Source organism: Scomber japonicus, chromosome 11 (genome assembly GCF_027409825.1).
Source record: "Scomber japonicus isolate fScoJap1 chromosome 11, fScoJap1.pri, whole genome shotgun sequence".
Classification (NCBI taxonomy): domain Eukaryota; kingdom Metazoa; phylum Chordata; class Actinopteri; order Scombriformes; family Scombridae; genus Scomber; species Scomber japonicus.
The window spans coordinates 20,230,449-20,253,322 of NC_070588.1; the positions used below are offsets into that span (position 1 = coordinate 20,230,449).

Sequence of the window (22,874 nt, forward strand, 5' to 3'; positions counted from 1 at the left end):
AGCTGCTCTTGTCTGCACTCAAAAGAAAGTTTCACCACACTGAAACTGAATCTGATTCTGATTCATCACAGACTGCATCAGTCAGTGATTGAGCAGCACTATCATTGGTGCCTAAAGCACAAAATTGAGCAAAGCACACAGTGAGCCACTTTCAGAGCAGCTTAAGACCCACCGTCTGAAAGATACTTCCACAAAAGAAGTGCAGGCATGCTGTGTACCCACTTCACAATCCTCAGGTTGACTCAATATTGTATTCACAACTTTATCTTCTTTTGAGTTTTTATGTGTGCCAGCACACCAGTTTTGAGGCTGTGTGGGTCTTTAAACAAGTTTGAAGCACATTCTTGGTGGTAATGTCATTCAAGGTTTTCCATAGAGTGTGAACAATTGGGCTGTTCTCTTATACCCAAATGTGTCTGTTTCTCTCCCTTTGATTCTAATGAGTTTGGCTGTCGCTCTCACTCCCTCCTTTATCTTCCAGAGGGGTCATCTCAACTTTTCTCCGTTCGGTGCAGGGGCCGCCCTCTAAAACAGCGAGGGGGGCAGGGGGGGGCTCACTGGGAGCCCTGTCCACATGTAGGGATGTGGTGAGTGTATGTCATGCCTCGCTGCTCTCCACCCTTTAATAGCAGTGTTTTTCATAGACCTCGTGCAGGATCATGCCAGTAGTGACCCTTATTTTGTTGGGGTTTTTTTTTAAAGGCTTCAGAAGTTGGAAGTTTTGTCTAAGTTTAAAGTACGAGTAATACTCCACCCCAAAGTCTATTTTTGGAGTATGGACGACTTCCCTGCTGTAGACTTTAAAGGTTTGCTCCTTCTTAAAGAATGAAGGCTGTGGTCATCTTGAATTCATTTAAGTCACAATGGATTCAGTAGTATTTATGGCAGGAAAAATATATAATTACAATAATATTTTGATCAAAATTATTAGTACTCATGATCCAGTGATTCAGTTTGTGAAAATGTGGGTCCTTGAAAAAACCTTGAAAATCACTGCTTTTGCAGGACATCATCTCCGCTTTACATGTTCCCTTTATTTATTGTGCTTGTTATTCTTTAATACTGGTCTGGAATCAGATTAGCTATCTGTCCTTTCTCCTGGGGCAAAAAGTCTGATGATGATCCTAGAATCAGTGACACTTCTGCTTTTGTTCTTCAACTTGTTTTTTTTTCGCCCTCATTTCTGTTAGAAAACTGCAGCTCTCTTATTCATCTGAAGGAGTTTTACGTTGCTGAATCCATTACACAATCCCCTTTTAAACCTTTTTCAGCATCTCAGAGCATTTCAGCATCTGTACAACCTTTAAAATCTTCATTCAGTTGTGCCTAATTATCTGTAAGTAAGAGCTGGTGTGTGAGACAGTGAGAATGTGAGAGTGAAGCTGTTTATACTCACTGTTACCATTGAAACATGGAAGGGTGGACTTCGCTTCTATCTTGGTTCCTTACCTCAATAATCTGGCGTGTTGTCTGGAAATAGGTTCATTACCATGAGTTCCTTCAAGAGATGGGAGCAACTCTGTGACCCAGAATGCCTTTCAATTAGCTGCATTCCAGATGTGTTTATGTAGGATCAAAAGATCTAATGACATAAATGAAAAGGAAAGGATGAAAGAAGACGAGAGGGACAAATAACTTGGATAGGAATGAATGGACTGGCTTGTTTACTAGTCAACAGCAGTTTAGACTCATTATACAAAGAGTAGACCGACTGCTGAATTATTTGGTGGCACCAAGATTATTATTCTTTGTTTATCAGTTCAAGGTCTAGGCAGTGATGGCATTTAAAGTGGGAGAAGGACTGTGCCGCATGTTTGTTTCTCAGAATAACAACACTTCCAGGTTGAGAAGGACAGACAGAGAGCCTTGTGTCTCTGCATGATTCCCCTGTGTGTGCTGGGGTTAAAGAGAATGTGTGAGTAAAGGTGTGATGCTAGTTTCTATGAAGTCCCCCGATCACTTAAACTATCCAGTGCAATTGCCAGGAAAGAGCTCACATATAAGTCATCAGTGACTACCATCATCTCTCCCACTGCAGGTCTATTCCACTCATCGCAGTCTCTCCACCCATACATCAGTGTGTGTGAACTGGTTGCAGTTTTTCTATGGAGGGTTTCTTTATTTCCTTCCTCTTTAACAGTGTTTCTCCTGTTATCTCTATAATACTGATTGTAGAAGTACTCAACATTTAGAGACCTGTTTTTAGCTGCTTTGTAAATAATCTCTGGAACATGTATTGATTTTCTCATGTCAGCATTTGTGCAAATGACTGAAACTGTTGCGCCTAGTATATTGAAGACACATTATTTATATTCTTTGCTCAGTGTCTATGTGATGCACACACAGCCTTCCTTGAACCCATCCCCCACCCAATTGTCAACCACACCCTAATCCACAAGGGTGTAGGGGAAACCAGGATGTTAATGGATTGGTAATCTTATGGTAATAATATGATAATGCAGGATGACTACTGGTCATTCTCAGGTGTCACTCACTGATTGGATGTCCTGAGGTCACAGAGTGTGACAATAACCTTTGAACTTCTCCACACAAAGCAAACAAATTCCAGTGCCAAACGACTGTACATGCTGTACTGGGCCCAATCCAACACAGACTGACAAATGTCATGTAAGTTTTCTGATTGCTCCCATCTAGTGCCTCAATTAGAAATTACTTTATGAAGGCTACTTTATGAAATTTGGTTCAGCATTCTAATAGTATTTTCTGTCACTGGGGCAGCTGTGGTTCAGAAAGTAGAGCAGGATGTTCATTAATCAAGTGTCAGTGGTTCCCCAGCACCACCTGTCAAAGTGTTCATTTGGGTGCAGTTTCATCCACCTGCTTTTATGCACATTTTCAATTGAAAGAATTCAATTAAAAGAATCTGAATGAATGAAACACACTGGAAATAAAAAAGGGAAAGATGAGTGTTATCAGTACCAGCTGTTTATTTTGATGAGCCTAAATACTGATATTCGCGTAACATTAGTGGGTGGAAATGCATATTAATTCACAGTATTTCTTTGCCAATTGACTGGAAATTTGATTAAAATTTGGGCTGCATTCGGATGGAGCCTTACTTGAGAGACCCATTGTAGATTTTGGTATTTGTTGATGGTAAGAAAATTATACAGTAGAGTAATGCCTGTCTTATCCTTTAAATCTCATCTCGAAGCAAGGGGGAACACTTTTTTTTGCCCTTTAACAGCCAGTCAACTTGCCACCGTTATAACCTCCGTGTCCTAATCTGGTATGGATCGTTTGAGCTCAGTCATGTTGCTTGCATTACTGAGGGAGATTGGAATTCCTGTCTCATTGATTTGCCTGGGTATTGACTGGCAGATGACTGATGATGTGCTCCATACAGGGTGTGCATGTGTGCACTATGCGACCTGTGAAACACTTGAGGTTCTCATTGCAGGGTTCCTACTGTCATTTACAAGATCTTCTTTGAGGTCATATATGGAGGATCCAGTCACAGAATATTGAATGAGTTGCTGTTAAAGCTGTCAGTAATAGAAAGGATCCCCCCCTCTGCCTCCAGATATATCAACTGCCTCATGAGATGGCTCAGTGTCAGCCCCAGATTCATCTCTGCATTGTTTATAAGAGTAAGCCAGAGAGAAATCGTCCCATTATGAGAAGAGAAGCCCAGTGATCACTGCCTCTGTCAAGATGATGTATAAGACAAAACTGTGTCCTATCTTTCTTGCTCTGTAGGGGGTAATCTCTCATGGTGACATGATCAGAATATCTTTTTTGTCTTGTTTCTTTCAATTTTTTCTGGTTTCATAGAACCCTGCTTGCCATTCACACTCCACCTCCAATCAAAGCCTGGTCATTTCAGCTGCCTGCCATATATATGTTGATCCTTCCAGGAGAAAGTAATCATTGATGTGCTTTCAATGTAAACACACTCTAATCTTGCCTGTCATTTTCTCCTCTCTTCTCTCGGCTCAACCTCCACTTCTGCCTCAGGTGTTTCAGAGGCTACGTCTGTCCAACGGGGATGAGGGCACTGCACTAGGGGAGCTTCTGCGATGGCGGCAAGCACAGTGTGAGGGGCCGGGCGACTGGAAGCACCGTCCACCTCAGTCTCCACCCCTGACCCCCGCGCTGCTCTGGACCAACAGGAAGGCCTCCCCATGATGAATGTGTGGTGCAGGCACATGTATTGGTTCCTCCCTCTCTTTCTCCTCAGGCACACATGCTCTTTTTCTTTTCTTCTTCTTTTTTTTTTGTTAATGCGGACCAAGTAACCTCAAAGCCCAGAGGCTATGCCGAAGCTCAAAACCCCAAAGCATGGGCCTAGTCCCTGGGCTGATGGTACTGCCTCTCCATCTTTGAACTTGACTGTGGAGGATGCCCCCAACCAACCTGTATAAAAGAAGCTCAGCACTATGAGACGCTAATAAGTGTCAGCCATGAAAAATTAGTGAAAGGTAGACACAGTGGCGATTCCTCGGAAGCTTTTTTTGTGAACAAATATTTTATGAACAGACAGAAATCACATCATTATTATTATTATTATTATTGTTATTATTTATTTTCAGTTTACACAGATATAAAGTGTATAATGGGATTGCAGGATTGAAGAGCAGAGTAGCAGTATTCTTTGGGCAGCCAGATATTATGCTAGCTGATCATGATGTGCTGCTGCACACAAAGGAGCTCCACCCCAAAACACGGTGCTGATTAAACCTGATGTGCTGTCGTGTGATATGTTCCCATCCATGGGTGCTTGTGTGTGAACCCTTCTCAACCCTCCCGCCCCCCGAGTTTCGGACCTCTCTAAAGTTTACAAGTCAACCAATGCCTTTTGACGCCTCCAGTTTTTAGCACCAATGAACTGGCTTAGACATGGGTCCTTTTCAGGTACACAGCTCTTCAAGTAGTCCCTCACGTCTGGGCTTTTAAGTGCTACTGCAGCCCTGGCAACGAGTGACCAGGGGTCAGGGTAACCTCAGTAATATCCCACGGTGCACTTCCCCATTGTTACCACCAGCCTTGAGGGAAAAACAAACCTCTGGCCAAATACAAACTACTGCACTTACCTTTACTATGAAAAGGGGATCCTAACTAAAAACCTGCATTGGTTGAAGGTATAAAAATAAAGCTACAAAAAACATAGCTTTAGCTGACAGGTATATAGTTCATGTTGTGAACATGAAACTCTGTGCCAAAGTAACACAACTTGTGACAGATATGTCTGAATGAACAAGTATAATTATACAAACATATTGAAGTGTACAGTAGTTCCCATATCGTCATATACAGTATGTACAGACTGCACAAATGACACCAATAACCACATCTTAGCTTTTCCTTGTGATGATTTTACAGACTGTTTCTATTAAATCGAAAGAACACGTTGAAAAGAGGGAAAACAACAACAGTGTACACTTGAAAAGTTGCGACTTAACTCTCATTGTGTCTCACCAACAGCTGAACAGTTTCCTATATGTTCAGTGTTTAGGAGACTGTGCAGAGCTCAGGAACTCACGCACAGATGAACTCGATGTTTGTACAGATTCCTCCACCCTGGGTGTGTCCGACACCGTTACCTTCCTCCCTTCATCTCCTCTGCCTACTTGACCCTAACAAACAGACCATCTTTGACCCTCCCCCCGACTTCCTAATGGATCAAACCGGCTCTACGGGTGTTTCCATAGTAACCGCTCTGTAAATACTGACTAGTGTCATATGTTCTAGCTTTTACTATAGCAGGAAAGCACAGAGAATGAATTGAAAGATGAGAAAATTGATGAGATAATACTGTCTATGATGGTGAAAGTGAGATTTAAGAATGTCTTGGGTCAGATGCAATGACTGAGGTTAAGAGAAGAGGTTTATTTTAAAATGTGAATATCTTTTTTTCAGAATGATTGTCTATCGCTATGAAATTCTTTATACTCTATTTAATATTATTTGTTTTCCCCCTCTCGACCCCGTTGTTCCGTTCCTATGATGCAAGGCAGGTGTTTTCATTGTATTTGGATGTTTTATTGCACAATGTTTATGTGGTGTTGTGTTGACTTCTGTAATGGGCTGGGTGTGTCTCAACAAGCTGTTTGATCTCCAAGGATCAGTCTGAATTGTTAGAGCCGCAAAGTATCAATAGCTCTAATTGATTTCTCATTCCCACTGATCACCCACAATGTGTCCAATTGATTCAGCCTTACGAATTAGCAGCACCATCACAGAATCGATCTCAGCTGCTGTCGGCGCATGAAGGTGCACTAATATTCAAGAGGAATTGGAAGAGACCACTGATATTCACAACATATATGGCTAATCAGCTGAGCTGCATTTTCGACTGACTGGCTGAATGTATAAATGCAAATTTTATTTGACTGCCTGTGCACATCGAAGGAAACCCTGTGTATCTTATTACTGGAACATGCACCTGTATCTAAAGAGTGTATCTAACTGCTTAATGTGATTATTGTCTTCAGAATTTATGTACGCTTTTTTTTTTTTTTTAAAGCAAGTTAATAACGATGCAGCATTCCTGATAAGGTATTGATTTGCTCCATGATTCACACCTTGTGTGCTGTGATTGGGGTTGCATGAGTAGCGCTTCTGCGCAATGCATTACTGTGTTAAACATTTTTATCATAGTGTGATTCAGCTCAGTCGTACGAGGATTTAAACCCATCTATGATCGAACAAAGTAGACAGGAGCCAAGATCAAGCTAGTCAACCTTGCCAATGCCAATGAAAGAGACTTTGTAACCTCTGTATTGGTCCTTTGTTATGAAAATGTTATGTGCATTGCTACAGTTTTGTGTATAACCATGTTTACTGAGATCATGAAATGAGGATTTGTTTTTTGAAAGCATATCAGTGCTATTTACCTTGCATGACCACATGTTGGGCCTGGCCTTTTATGACGTGCTCATGCTGGAAATATTTTTTTTTTTTAAAAAGACTATCAAATGTGAAGGACTGCTTCCCACTGCACTGTGAATCACTGCACTGTCCACTGTCTCCCATCTAGACGTTCGTCATCCATCCACATCCACCCTTTAACTGGACCGCACATGTCAGCGGCCTCATATCCAATCCCTGATGACCTAGCTCAGTCTGTCTAAGCATACCAAACTGTGGCAGCCACATTACTGCCAGTATTGTTGTTAATCAGGAATCTATAAATCCTCTGCTCTGAGATCAGCTCTCTGGTGCTACAGCCAGTGCAGAATGGCCATTTTATTGTCCCCAGTCCATGTATAGTTGTCCTAAGACACAATATTTTAGCACCTAAACAGGGGTATCTCACTGCCTTTCATAGTGTTGTCGGGTTTTTTTTAATTGTATTCTTTGTTTTGTACATGACATACAGTATATTTTAACCTGCATACATCTGTGTTTGTGGAAAGAAAAAAAGATTGTATGTGATATTTCATAATTATTATGTTCCCAATGTTTTATAAGTACTGTACCTGTACAGCAATAAAGCACAATTGTGGCAGTGCTTGTCTTTATCTCTGTGTGTGTGTGTGTGTGTGTGTGTGTGTGTGTGTGTGTGTGTGTGTGTGTGTGTGTGTGTGTGTGTGTGTGTGTGTGTGTGTGTGTGTGTGTGTGTGTGTGTGTGTGTGTGTGTGTGTGTGTGTGAGTGTGAGTGCGTGCGTGAGTGCGTGCGTGAGAGAAAGGGCCAATAGAGAGTCCTGACTTAGTGGCTTGAAGCAGGTTAGGGTAAGGGCAGGTTGTGATGTAAAAGTCGGGCCAGAAAACACATGTAAATGAGGTTCCTCACAAGTATAGAAAGACGAGTATTGTATGTTAGTTCAGTAACTGATGTAATAGTGGTATGAGTCACTATGTTCAGTGCTGTGGTGGGAGTGGGTAAATGAAGATAATTAAACTCCTTCATGATTGTTTGGTCTTCAATCGGAAAAGTAAGTACGAACTAAAGTTGCGGTTGTAATTGGTGTTAAGTATAAGTGTAAATTAGCATAAAACAGAGATGCGTAGTACTTGAGTTAATGTTCTTAGTTACATACCACCACTGTTATGGCATGTAGTGTGATTGTGCTTGTCACTGTAAATATCTCAGTACAAAATATTACAAGTGAAAATCAGGATTCACAGAGCAAATTGAACAACAGTTGTAAACAATGTTCTGCAGCAAAGAGGAGTGAAAGCAAGATTATCACAGTGGAATAGAGGTGTATGTAAATTCTTACTAACTTCAGTGTCATCAAGCCGTACAGTTTGGGTTTGGGTTTCATCCAAGTTTTGGGACCACTGTCCTGAGATTTATACCACAGTCCCAGATAATTGTAAACCTGAAGAAGTGTGGGAATTGAGCAACTGCTTTTTTAGAAGTACAACAGGGAAACAACTGGTGCATCTGTTTACAGCGCAACCAAACAAACACACATTGTTTTAATAAAGAAATCTATCAGTCTATAATAATTGCAACCATGATCTAGTTTCATGCTTCACAAGGCAGGAGCAGTTTTCCACACAACACAGCTTGGGAGAGTAAAAGGAGCTGATTACATTGTTGAAGAGTTGGAGATGTGCAGTGAGTCTGCAACTGTTCGTCCAACAGCTCACTGTGGCTGCTCCTCGAGTCATTACTCGACTGCAAAACTTCTAAATGATCCTTTAATGAAAAAATGCTGATAGCAACAGTTGTTTTCTAAACGCATTTTGAAAATCCATCGGATGTTTTAATGTGAACAAGCTGCAGTAGGAATTGTCAGGCTTGAATTAGCAGCAACTTAATACAGCTCTGATACCATGTCAGGATAATAAAATAAACAGTGAGGCTGTTAGTAATTTAGATAAAATCATGAAAAGAGTAACTCTTGGAGACATGCATGACATGTCTCCTTTATGATGGTGAAAACAAGTGAAGTGTAATCACAGAATTACATTGGATGGTTATTGCTGAAAAAAATGCTGACCACACGTCAGAAAGTGGGCGTGCTATCATGAAAATGAATATTACTTCACTTTATTCTAGACATGTTTAACTACTAAAGATGTGATCTCTGCTACACCACTGTAAAGTGCATTCTGGAAGTTTCACATACTTGTGTTATTTGTATATTAAACCAAGATTGGCTTACAAAGTAGTTTTGTTGTCACAACATGGTGCTTGTCTGTACACGCCTACAACGCAGGTTTAAGGTTCCCTTCAGAAAGTGAAAGCAGTCAAGTGAGCATCAGACTCTGCACATAAATCATTTTTCACAGCAAAGCTCAAACATTCATGTGATGCAACAATAAGCAAAACACATTTTTGGAAAAGGGGGGACTTAATGACCACATCTGTTTCCAGAAACTGTGTCCCCGTGACTGCGACGCACAATCTTCACTCTGAGGTTTTAAAGCTATTTTTTCTTTAGGTAAAAAGTAGTTTTAATGAAAACTGTTGACAGTGAGGTCTCTATTATCCAGAGTAATGAGGACAATGTATCTGAAGAGAGATGTTGAGAGAGAGAAATGTAAGTTTTCAATGTTGTGCATTTGCTGTCAATATATTTGGATGGGGCCAGAAGTTTGTGGGAACCAATATAATGTTACTGTGATGTGACATTTCCCAGGAGGTTGTCCCATCCAGGTATTGACTAACCTGTAATGGTTTCTGTTGAGAATCAGGTCAAGACAAGCACAAGCCGCAGCTGAATAACTGAACAGTGTTTTCCCACATTTATAATCTGCTATAGTAACTAAGAGGAATGTTTCTGCAGGTAGCGTCACCTCATAGAGTGTGGGAGCCTGTGTTTGAAGTTTATGTGTCACAGTAAACAGCTCCTTCCAGGGGGCACTGAGTCATACGCACCCTGGTGTGTGTACAGTATGATTGTACACTTAATAGATGAGAAGCTGAAAAAACAGTGAAGTGAAGTCAACAGCTGAACATGATTGATGAGCATTTTTACACTGCCTCAAAACAAAAGATGGCTTGTGTAAGATTGCCATTGAGGATATGCACTTACAGGCCTCTAGAGTCCCAAATAAAAAAGATTGTTTCTATAAATGCAATGCAAAATTAGATGTCAAATCAGAGATGTTTTATTTCCTGTGTAAAATCGGATCTAACAGACAACAAATGCCATTAGACACCAAATTCAACTCAACATGTAAGTGCAGGATGATTGGTTAGTTTGACTGTTTAGTATGAAGAAAAAATAATGAAACTGAGAGCAACCGATGCAGAACGTTCTCCATGGAAACACCAATTTGACAATTTACACTTACAACCAAATTTGATTATTTGGCTGTAATAAAACTAATTTAAATGTAGATGAACCCATTATGATACATTATGATGCCAAATACAATTTTTTACTATACAAATGGTACGGCTATGCCTGTTAAAAAGATCAAACCTAATCATGTCATTTGTATACTGTTAAATCAAATGTTCTACAACTGCTGATAAGAGGAAACAAATAATACTGTGACTCTCTTCAATGGCAATCTTATATGAGCCATTAAATTGGATTATGACTTCAAAATGTAAAGCAGTGAACCCTCTGTTGGACAAACTTGAATATGCCCAGTCAGTTCATCGATCTGAATGAGTTTAGGCAAAAAAACTGTCAGCTGATGTTCTTGTAATTTTGACCAAGAATTGTTTTGACTTTGCTTCAGGCTCAAACACTGGTTTATTGAATCTTCACTTGGTGCAATGTGTCCTGTGCAATCTTGAGAACATAATTAACAAAACAAATATGAAGTGTAGCTTTGGGGTCACAGACAGAAAAACATTGTTACACTCATTAACACCTGCATGTGGTAATTTGTGCATACAACATTGCACCACAGTGAGTGAATCACAAATGAACTTCATGTTTTGCACAACTCCAGTAGACACTTGACGCATGTTTGAGAATTTGCTTGGGAGCAGTGAAGAATTGTGGAGAGTAAACAATTTGATCCAATCTCATTACCACCATAGGCGAGGTTACCTTTTCACTCCCTTTTATTTGCTTTTTCATGTGTTAGTGTTCTCTTTCTTGTTTTCTTTTTTTGTTTCTGGAAAATCAGACATTATCAGGCACAGACCAAGTGGACTCAAATGCAGAGACAGGACACAGGGATGAAGAGTTCTCAAGTCGTTTAATTCAGTCCAAAAGTCAGAAACCAGGAAGTCCAAAATCACTAGGCAGAAATTCAGAATCCAAAAGGCAAAAACTGGTCAATAACACTAATAATCTAAACTGAGATAACACTGGAACTCTGACAGGGAACTGACAAGATGATCTGGCACAGAAGGGAAAGAGCACACCACATATATACACTGGATAACGAGGCACAGGTGAAACACATTAGGGGAAGGGAGGCAAACAGGAGGGGAGGAAGTTAGACAAGACATATCAAAATAAAACAGGAAGTAGACAAGACAAAAAACTAACTCAGCCAAAATACATTACAAAACTACCAGGCCCTGACAGACATTAAGATTTTATTCAGACATTTTGTGCTGGTCTGATCCTTTTCACATATAAACTGATGAGCTGATTGTTGCAACCAAATTTTAATGATTTAAGTAGCCTCCTTGAGGACTGAGATTGATCACCTTCACTGCTGCATAAGAGAACACATTCAATATGGTACTGTGGTATTACTTTATATTCCAGGCATTGCTGTTTGCATGCATGCATGGAGCATTCAGATCTTGTGTCTCTCAGTCTCCACCTGAAGTGTCTCATTGGTTTTCTCTTTTCAGAAGTGAAGTCATTGGGGGTTTTAGTCTCGTGTGCTAAATCCTGTGAAACCACACTGCTGTCAGTTTCTCCTCACCTGCACATCCTCAATTCTGGTTATATTTTGAATCTTTGCAGTATATAACATTTAAACATGTCAAACGTAACCATGGACTACTTGCACTAATGATACAGCTATACCTGCAAATATAAATGCACATACTGGTGTTTGAACCTGATATGTTTTCCTTTTTGGTCTGATTTTTGCTGATGATGACTGTGTCTGGCCCTAATATTCTCTGAATGTCAGAATTCTCAAAAAAAACAACAAGTTAGCACAATGTCCTACTGCTGTGTTGAAACTTTAAAACTTTTAAAACCTTTGAACATTCTCTTTGATTAAAATATCATGTGAAATCTTAATAGAGGTATTTGTGTATTTTTACCGTTTCACTGCTCATCGGTACTGTACTGCACAGTACTCAACAATGCTGCCATCCAACATAGATGCATGACATGCTGGATTACCTGGGCAATATATATAAAACATTTTTTAAAAACACAGTAATCCATTTTATTCTGGTGGCATTGCACTTTAAGGTGCTTCTAAATTGGCTTCAGACTCAAGTCGTAGTAGTTGCCACCCAGTAAGAATTCAGTAGCTACTTGTTAGTTTTGTAGGATGATGCTTTAGTTGAGGAAGAGGCAGGGTATTGATCATTGTGTACTCGTCTTTGTCTACAAACCACCTTTACAAACTCACTAGGGACGGACTGTACAGTACTGTTTGTCTTTGTCTGCATGTTTGTGTTTCTGTGTGTGCTGGAAAAGAAGAGAAAAACAAGACAGGAAGCAGCTGGAAGCTGTATGAGTCCAAACATCTGAGACATTTCAAAGGCCATGAAACACAGGGGTAAACATGATTCCACCTTCTATTGATTATTTGAGCACTGGTTGGACGGTTTGTGGGTTTATGTTGACTTATAAACAGCCTGGGGACTGGTTTGCTCCAGTCTGATCAATATGACAAAGAAAAGGCACAGGTTCGAAGGGCTGTTCCCTTAGTGCTAAGCCTTCATTGGTTTTATGATGATGCCGAAGGTTTTTGCTTGTAATGTACATAAAGCTGCAAAGCATGGTAACTCTTTTCCAAGCATTTAAAGGCTGCAGATGTCCATCGTTCAACCCCGCTTTACTGCCTACCATAACCATAGAGATCTCCTTCTCCCCTCCTCTTACCCTCTCTGCTCTCCTCCTCCATCCTGTTTGCCCTCCTCTGACCTCAGAGTTTTTCCCTTTTTACCTCCTCACCCATTTCTCTCTGTGGCACAGATTTCTGTGTACATCTCGTGGAGTGTTAAAATCAATAACATCATCTCAACACCATCTCAATTTTCAATTAATGACATTGAGGTCTGTCTCGCCAGACACATCCATCACATCAGATCAGCCTTCAAAAAATCAGATTAGACACAAACTCACACAAGCAGTGACTCTTACACTTACACAGCCAAAGCCCCCAGTGCACAACACACTCAGGTGGAAGAAAATACTGAAATCATTTTCTTAAAGCTGCACAGATCAATATTTTATTCAATGGATCAAGACTACGTGTAATGTGAAAAGTGTCACTCGCTGTGACGAGCCCACACAATTATCATCCCAATCTGGAGTTCAGAAGCTGAAGCTGCTACTGCTGCGCTGCTAGCATGCTACTTTAACTAAACAGGCTGTGTAGACATTGTGTTAGCTTACTTTATTCAGATTTTTTCAGTTTTTATGCCTGGCAGCTGTGCTCTTATCAACCTTTGTTCAAGTCACAACAGGCATCTGTTTGAAAAAGCTGAGCAACTAAGAGCCAGATTCTCAGAAACTAGTAGAGACCAAAACAGAAATAAAAGGAGTGTGTATTGGAATGACATTTGTCAAACCGCCAGAGGCATGACTCCAAATGAATGTTGATATTTCATGTTTGCTTCATATTTGATTGCCTATCATCATGTTTATGCTGTGTTTTCAGCTTGTTCTGCTACACCCAAGTGGTTAAAAATGTGTGGCTTAATACAGGCTCAAGTAAAAAAATGTAATAATTGAAGTACTTAAAATGGATGGAGTTATGCTGGAATTACATGACCAGACTCAGCACTCTAATAAGAACAATAAAACACCTATAGTTCTATTCTTGATATGATAATACCATCTCTCAAATGATTCTAACACCAGAAGTTATGTTTATTGGAAAATTGGCAAACTGTTCTGAGTGGGGGCTTTTTTTTAAATAATAAAACCACACTAATTGTAGAGGTGAAAAAATACATGTCCTTCTGCAATGCATTAGGTGTAGGTACCTCATGAAAGAACATTTTTGTATTTTTATCCTAAAACTCGCTTATTTTTTTCTGTGAGGGTCGCTTGTGTGACTCTTCAAAGTCACATTCAACAGATTATCTTTACTGCACAAACTTGTAGTGAGTGATTTGTTACAGCCTGAAGAATGTCACCTGTTCATGAGAAGGTGTGAGTTTGATCATTTGCATACTTCTTGACCCTAAAATTTCCATGTTAAGAAACTTCTGCTCTTTGTATGGGCACGTTTTATTTACAAAAAGGTTACCAAAAAGTCAAAATAGCCTTGCTGTTATTCAAATGTAGCAGTCATTAGTGTTATTAAAGTGCCAGTTAAACAATTAGAAAATATTAATGGCTGAGCAGTGCTGCACTGTGACAAAAATAAATAGGGAATATACTCTCTGACATGAAGTAAAATGCCCAAAAAATGTCTTTCTAAAGCAAATGAAGTCACAGAGATACTAGATGAGGGAATATTCTAGCCTACATAAGGTGATGATTGGTGCAAGAGAGGATGAACCAGGATGGAGACCTGCATACAAACCCTGAGGTAGATGTCAGAATGAGAGAAGTGACTAAATATAATGACTAAGCTGTGAAAGTTGCTGTGCCAAAATCTAAATAAACATAATTTGTCTTGGTTACATGTTTTATTTGAATTCATTTCTGTATAATATATAAATTCCACAGGCAAAAGCAAAACAGTGTTCTTTGTGTGTGTTTAGAAGTAATCTGCTCATATGGGTGGTCCACTCAATGTAACATGTAATGCAATATATAACATACTAACTCTTTCCTAATTATGGCATTTGAGTAAATGTACCTTTTTACTTTCCATTCTGACCACCCCTGAAACCATCCAATGTGGTTCATATCAGCTCCCACACTATATTATTACAATATGCACTCCCAACATACCCTAGAAATTATTTTCCCCCATATGAACTTGATAAACATTCAGAAAACTGTGCTATCTGTGTCTTGATGTAGAACCACAATGATCCCATGCTCATATGCTTCTAGACAAGAAAAACAAAGTGATAAATCACTGGCAGCAGATCAGTAACAGAAGATGAATCCTGTCTGCTCCACCCTGCTCCAATCCAGACGGCTGCTGCTGTAATCATCCTCCTACCATTCCCCTTTTACCCAGCAGTCAGCACATAGATAGACACAGAGCCTGTCTTTGATGGGAAAGCTAATTAACAGGACAATTAACAAGGCTGTATATTGCTGAGGAGGTCAAATGCACTAAGTACACTTTTTCACTCACAGACAGGACATGCACATGTACAAATAAATGTCTGTCAGGTAAGGTAATCAGAGGGGCTCATGGGGAAACACTAATTAGCACTAATTGTGTCTGCAATGTGGCTACAGACATAAGGGCCTGTGTGGTAAAGAAATCACAAATCTATTAAAGAAGTGTAATAGGAACAATTGAAAAAGGAATACAAAGAAAACTAATCTTTTCTCCCAATCTAACAATTCACATTTGCTCTCATACTCACACGTCACTTTTTAAAGGAGTATAAATATAGTGTCTGGGACTTTTTGCCTCTATAAAGACATCAAAGAAATTGACAAAATTATGCAAAGATAGGATTCCTGGAAAATCTCTGAAATTATGTCAATAACCACTGTATTGTTTCCTTGGAAACAAGAGGCCTCAGTGCAACATTGCTACTATATTGCAGTGCTGCTTTTCTCCCTCGGGCCGCCTCTCCAAGGACCTCTCTTTGCTGTATGTCATGTTTACATTAACAACCCACGCTGCTCCCACAAGTAAACATATGGCACTCTATAGCATGGTCTATGAGCCTGTGCAGAGTGGCGTTGGAGAAAATTCCACTAGCCATTCACACACACGTCAACTCACAGGGGGTTTGTGAAAATATTGATTGATCCTAAAGGATCTGTACATTGGGATAAAAGAACAATCATCCATTCCATGAATTCAGTAGATAGACGTCTATGCAATAAAATCCCAGGAATATGCAAATGCCTGGTCAAGAAGGAAAACGTCAGATGTTTTTCAGCTACATCCCATGGGCCTCGCCTTTGTGTGGTGGCCCAGCACTCTTCCTTCATTTGTCTTTGCTGTCACCAGTAAAATGAAAGATTAGAGAAAACCCCATATACACTTAACATCTGAGGGAGACACAGTGACAAATGCAGAAAGGAAAACGCCCTACTATTTTCTTTTGATCCTATATGTACATAGACCTGTGTTTATTTTCAAATATCTGCCTTATGCCAACCCCTTTCCCAAGTGTGAATGACAATCAGCACCAGATAGTGCTGTAGCACTTTCTTAATCAAGCATTGGTTAACCATCTAATCAACCATTTGCCAACTAATTAAATCTTATAATTGCCCTACTTCAGAGGTAAAAGTAATTTCATTAGCAGAATGGGCTCCTCTTTATGAGTGAAAGAGGAGCGGCTGAATGTTACTGCATTGAGCTGTCTGGTCCTTTCTAATTTACCTTTGAGCCACCTACACGCCATCCACATTCATTGTCTGTCAAAAAAACTGAAGTGCTAGTCCCTGAAAAGCACACAAAGACTCACATGAACACACCCACACACACACACACACACACACACACACATATGTATATATATATATATGATTTATATTCATGCAGCACCTGTATTTGCAGTATATCTTTGTGGTATGATTATTGTGGCAGAATATGATGAATTTGCAGTCAAGCAAGAGATGCAGCGTTCCATTGTGAATTGTTAATTCACCTGAGGTTGTTATTGGACTCTCAACAAGCTCCATACAAAAGATCATTTTTGGTGACATGGTTACGTTCAAGTAATTGGTTGATTTTGTTAATTGGTAGAACTGCTTAGTTAACAGCCTTGATAGCACTACTTTGGCAATGACAATGACATTGGTTTGTTTTTATTGTATTTAAATTTGTAATTGTGGCTTGCTTAATTAGACATCTATACATTATTTTTTCAGGATTACAGTTTAATAATGGAGAATGACAGAAAGATGAAGAGAGAAATGGATGGGCAATATATAATATATACAATATTTGCATACAATGTACAGCACAGCAGGCATGAAAGTAACAGTGTGGTGTTGTTGTTCATTTAGTCAACCAGTTTTCCATCATTAACTGTCTTTGCGTGTGAGGTGTGTATGAGAGCTGGCTACACTCCAGCGCAAGTCTTCTCACTTGATGGTTCTCGGCCAGTTCCTCTTCTAATCAGAGAGGTCTGATCCTAATCAGCACATACCCACTAGATCTGTGTATTAGTATACAGCAGGCGCACAAAGCTCCTCTGTTACAAACTGGCAGGTGACACATGCAAAGACACACACACAAGCTCTACACAAGACTCCATCATCTGATTTGTATCACATTGATTGTGATGCCTGCTCTTTAAAGTATTGGTATGTATTGTATTAGATGTATTATCTAAATACAACAATTACAATAAAACATGCAACAAAGTTAGAGAGATGCACCGGTTGTGAGCAGTTATGAGTGTGCTTCATTAAACTGTTGTACTCTACAGTGCTGGCTCTCCACATGGAGGTTGCAACCCATCTGGTAGGAATACAGGTTGGGAGGAAAATGAAAATGGGAAACACACATTTCAGATCTACAGTAAATGTGCAAAAAGTTTAAAACTTTTCAGATGATTGCTTCCTGTTATTTTCCTTGAGGCTTCCTCTTATGTGTGAAATAGCTTGGGAAACTTCAGCCCTTTTCATCAGGACAACATAGTTTGTTAACGCCTCCCAAAATAAATGATTGATATCAAAATGATTCAAATGGATATCTTTTGAACTGACACCTCTATGGTGAGGCTTTGGTGTTAAATCTAGACACCAACACTATTTGGTAAATGTTAGATAAGTGTTGCAGTCAGTGTAACATGTACATTACAATTGCTGTTGTTTGTGTTGCTAGGCAACATGTTACTAATCACGCCACTAGTTGACAGCAGGAAAAGGTTTAACAGGTTGTGTACATGGTTACACTAGAGCCTAACATTACAAGCAAGCATACATACATACATACATACATACATACATACTAACATACATGTATAAATAAAAAGACTAACAGTTTGCACATAGATATTTTGCAGTACTATTATACCAATCTAAAATGTAAAGAATTGTATGAATTGTTCTCTTAATGCTAGACCTTCAGTGAGGAATTGCGGCTTTGAACAGCTTTGAAAAGCTTGGCGAGTTCGGAGAGGACACAGACCATCTTCTTCAGAGAGAAAGGACCGGAGCATACTGATTGAATTGCAGCCTTTGCAACAAATCAAAAGCATTTTGTCTCTGATGACGACACAGTAGTCAAAAGGTTAATTTGCAAATCAGTCAGGGTGTTCCAGTCTTTTCTCTATGAAGTGTGCTGTTCCCAACCTTAGAGGTACGTGATTCGGTTGCACTTTGCTGTAGAGTGTGTGGAACCCACTTTTTACAGTTATCCTTCGTTTGTCTTTGTCTACCTGTTTCAAAAGCAGGCTGTATTCACCGAGTCTGTTCATTGCTGTGGTTTTCCTTGGCATTATAAAGTCAAGGTTTTCTTTTTGTTTGTTTGTTTCTTCTATCTTTTTGTTGGCTATTGAGGTGAGATAGAGTGCTACTGTGCACATGTATGCAGGTGAAAAGAACATTGGGTTTTAGTTGTGTTTTGGTAACTACTGTCCAATTTAGTCAGGTACATTTTTTGCATTGGTTGGGTCTGATATTTTGGATGTAATTAAATGTCCTGATGCTCCTTGGCATTTGTACATTTTTGAGAACAGGTTCATCAGCCTTCAGTTCTATATTACACCTGACCCAAGTGCCACAAGGCTTGCAGGTGCTTGACTATAAGTGACTTGCAAATTATTCTTTCTTTCTTCTTTTGAAAGAGAGAACAAGAGAAGGATCGAGACAGGTAGAGAGGCAGGTCTTTAAGTGATTTTTAAAGACAGAAAAGGATTCTGCTGACCAAGTCAAGTTTGGCAAATTGTGCCACACTACTAAATTGTATTGCATTACTGTTTCTCTCACACTTCCCTTCACAACTCTTAATTTTCTTTTCATTTTTGTCTATGTTTCTATTCATCTATTCATTATCATCATATAACTGTCAAACAACTTCCAAGCATACACCAGAATTGCCATTGCTATTTAATTTTTTTTTCCTCCATGATTTGGATATCCAACAGATTTGAAATAATTTTACTTAATAATTAGTGTACAGTTATACTGTACAAGCATACATCCATGAGTATGCTACCCGCTGCTACAGTTAAGTGGCACACTGCCAAAATGTTTCTGGTGGAACTCAAGCACTAGAATTATTGTTTTGAATGTTCAGGTAAGTGAGTTCAAACTGAAATCAGAAAACGAAGAGGCTTCATACTAAAATATGAACAAATATACTTATCAAACACCCACTGCAACTGAGGTAAGGAAAGGCTCCAGCCACTATATGAGGAAATACAGTACAAAGAGAGAGGGTGTGCTATTTAGGTCTGTATTTTCTGACTCCAGTGACTCGACCACTCAAACAGCAGTTCCTTCACCTACAACTGCATAACTAGTGTAACAATGTTAGGCTCAACTCCCATGTGCTCTAAAAACATAGTGGATAGTTTCTGGGCCCACAGCCACATTCCTAAAAGCATTAAAATGTTTGCTGTGTTTGCATGCAGTACTCTCTGGGCCAGATTGACTACAGCTTTTGCACCTGTTTTTCAGCTGCAGATCGGCCACATTCTGATTATACACATATGCTCTATCTATCGAACAAGCATACCAGGCTAGAACTGCAGATCAAATGCCATTTTAGCTGAAAGATGTCTTGAAAGATGTCTCTCCCCTCATACTAAGGGAGAATAATGCAATGTGTTAACAGGGGTTGAGTATGTATTTATTATGGTTCAGTTAGTTCTGCCTATGAGAAGCAGGAGTAAACATAGTGCAGACAGATTTATAGGAGCCACAAGGAAACGGTGGAAAAGAAATATGACTTTATCTTTATTCTACAGAAATCACAATGACATCAAATATGAAGGACAGACTGGGACATTGGCAGCAGTGGGACGTTTCCCTGTGGGCCACTACATAAATTGGCATTATCATATCAATGTTATGTTCATAACTTGTATCCACTGCCCACATGTGGCCAACAATTCAGTTATTGCAGGTTTAAGAGCCTTGTAACAAATTCATCATAAATGTATGTGTTCTCAGTCTCTTTTCTCTCTCTCTAGTGTGGAAGAAAGATATGGGAAAACCATATTCCCCTGAGCTCATGGTCATTAATCAAGCCTTGAGATAAACAGTCACTTAACTGAAAGAAAAGGCTTTAAAATCCATCACAACCTGTGAGTGATCTGCAAACGCTCTACAATTCAATTCAAGGTTTCAAAGGTTTTTATTCGTCACATGCAGGGTTCAATGATGGTACAATGATGTACGGTTTTGCAGTGAAATGACATTTTAGTAGCTTCAGGACTGTGCAATATTAGATATAAGAAGAGAAAAGAAGGGTTAGAAGGGAGTAGGGTAATGTATAAATAAGCATTAATGTTTGTGTGCAAAAAAGGAGAATGTTTGCTTTTGTCGAAGATATAGATTTTTGGATCATTCACTCATTGTGATGATTTTTGTTTGTTTGAGCTACTAAAGGATGTTAGTGTATTTGCTATATTTACACCATACACCACATTTTCTACATATCATTATTTACACCCCTCTAACAGCCTAAAGATAAAACCTCCTCCTCGGCCTCTCTGTCTGAGCTTCAGCAGTGTAAACAGTCCATTTTTGGGGTGAGAGGAGTCTTTGGCAATTTTCTGAACCCTAGTCTTGTTACTTAAAATGATTATTTTACAACTTGCTAACCTCTACAGTTGTGCCACCACCTCCTTTCATCTACGAGGTGCCAAATATTGCATGAGAATTTATTTTCTGTAAGAGTGTTGTCATGTTTGAATAACGCAATTACAGACCTCTGTTTGAAAGCCCAAAAGCAGATACAGTATATGAAGCCAGCAGTGTTCCAAGGAATTACTTGTTTGTTTCTATATTCCACTTTGCAAGTATGTCTCTCACATGAATGGTAACACACACCCACATGCAGTGAAGTACTCTCAACTTTTCTTGTTGCCGAAATAACTGACATGACACTGGTAGGTCACCTTGCTCTGCTAGGACATGGAGCTGAGAAGAACTGAAACTTATGTTTGCCCTGGTGCCAGGGGGCACATGTTTCCTAGGTTGGGAACAGAACGTTACGCAGCTGAAGGCAGGTTTCATTTTCTGAGTACCCGGCGTTCCCCAGAGCTGTCAAAGCAGCACGGAAACACCCCTTTCTTCCACTCTGTTCCAGTGAATGGAGTGAAGCATTTGGCATGCGCACACACACAAAGATTAAACTTAGAGCAAGACGGACTGTTCCTCTCTATGAGCAAATACCCCACATGCCCTCCATCGTTGACAGGAACGTTTTTGCTCCTAGTGATACACACTGATTATTTTAGAGCTCAGTCATAAGTTCAGTAATTGAATGAATATCATTTTTCCTCTTCATGCAGCCAATGACGTTGCCACTGTGTACACACACGCACATGTATGAGTACCAATGATCACACATACACATGCCCAAATACATATTCCGATTGTACTACAATTCATGGTCATGTGCTTTCCAAAGCTGAAGAGAGTGATAACACACAGCCTTATCTGTAACCATGACAACACACTGGATCCACTGTGGGCCCTCTGACGCCTGTTCTGAATCGGCAAAGTGTCTTGAATGGTGTTTAGATAGGAACAGAAGTCTGCGTCTGTAGGAAAACTATGAGATAGCAGGTACTTCTGATAATTCAGGAGATTACATGTAAAAATCCAAAGGGACTTTGGCGGCACTTTAGTTTCAATGACCTTGGACTGTATTGTTCATACTGACCTCAACAGAGTCTATCCATTTGAGAGGCAAAAATAATGGTTTCCCTGGACAACAGATGTTGAGATGAGGAGCTTTCGGAAATTCAGATTAACATGCAGGACATTTATGATGATGATGCTGATGTCCAGGCTGAGGAAGAATGTGATGTGCCTAGTGTGGCTCACTGCTGTTAATAATAGTCAACATGTTTGGACCCAAAACATGGTGTTCTATATTGAGTTAGCCACAACAAGAGGCCAGCACCCAACCCCCAGCCGCCTGCCGTCCTCCAGAGACTGAAAGGTCAGCCGTAGAGCACCATAAAGAGGAGTAAAGTGTGGTCATTGAGTTCCTCTAAAGTTCAATCAGATTCAACAGAAGCTCCACCTCTCGCCCTTTGTCTCAACCTGCTCTGTCTTTCTCTGTTTGTGGCTGTATGTGTGCTTGTGTCCCCGCAATGTGTGTGTGTTTGTGAGGGAGAGAGAGAGAGAGAGACAGAGAGAGAGAGAGACAGACAGAGAGAGACAGAGAGGGATAGAGACAGACTGAGAGAGATTTTCAGATTGTGTTTAATAAGCAAGTGGGGCATACTCTGACCCTGAGGCAGACTGACCCTAAGGTCAAATCAACAGGAAGGAAGTCACATGACCCATTCAAGCTCTCAGAGAGCGAAAGGAAAGGGGGTGGATAGGGAAACAGAGAGAGGGAGACAGAGAGGGAGTAAAACGATGAAGGGGTGGGATTTGTTCTTTTCTCTCTTGTTTTTCTCAGTCGGTCTGACGCAGGTGTCCGCAGACAGGATTGGCGCTTATCCAGGTGTGGATTACAACATCAAGACCACTACAAGGAAAACAACACCGAGAGCAGGCTGACACAGAAGGAGTTAGAGAGAACGTCAGAGTCAAAAAAGAGACAGAAACTACAAG

The 22,874-nt window shown here is 39.9% G+C and overlaps 1 protein-coding gene across 1 annotated transcript in view; it reads left to right on the plus strand.

Annotated features, from left to right (window-relative positions):
- The window catches only part of myo16 (myosin XVI), a 79,320-nt gene extending 75,171 nt beyond the window's left edge, over positions 1 to 4,149 (plus strand). Inside the window, exon 35 of the mRNA XM_053329024.1 lies at positions 3,979 to 4,149. Within this exon, the coding sequence (XP_053184999.1) occupies positions 3,979 to 4,149 (171 nt within the window). The remainder of the gene's footprint in view (positions 1 to 3,978) is intronic.
- The last annotated feature ends 18,725 nt before the right edge of the window (positions 4,150 to 22,874 follow it).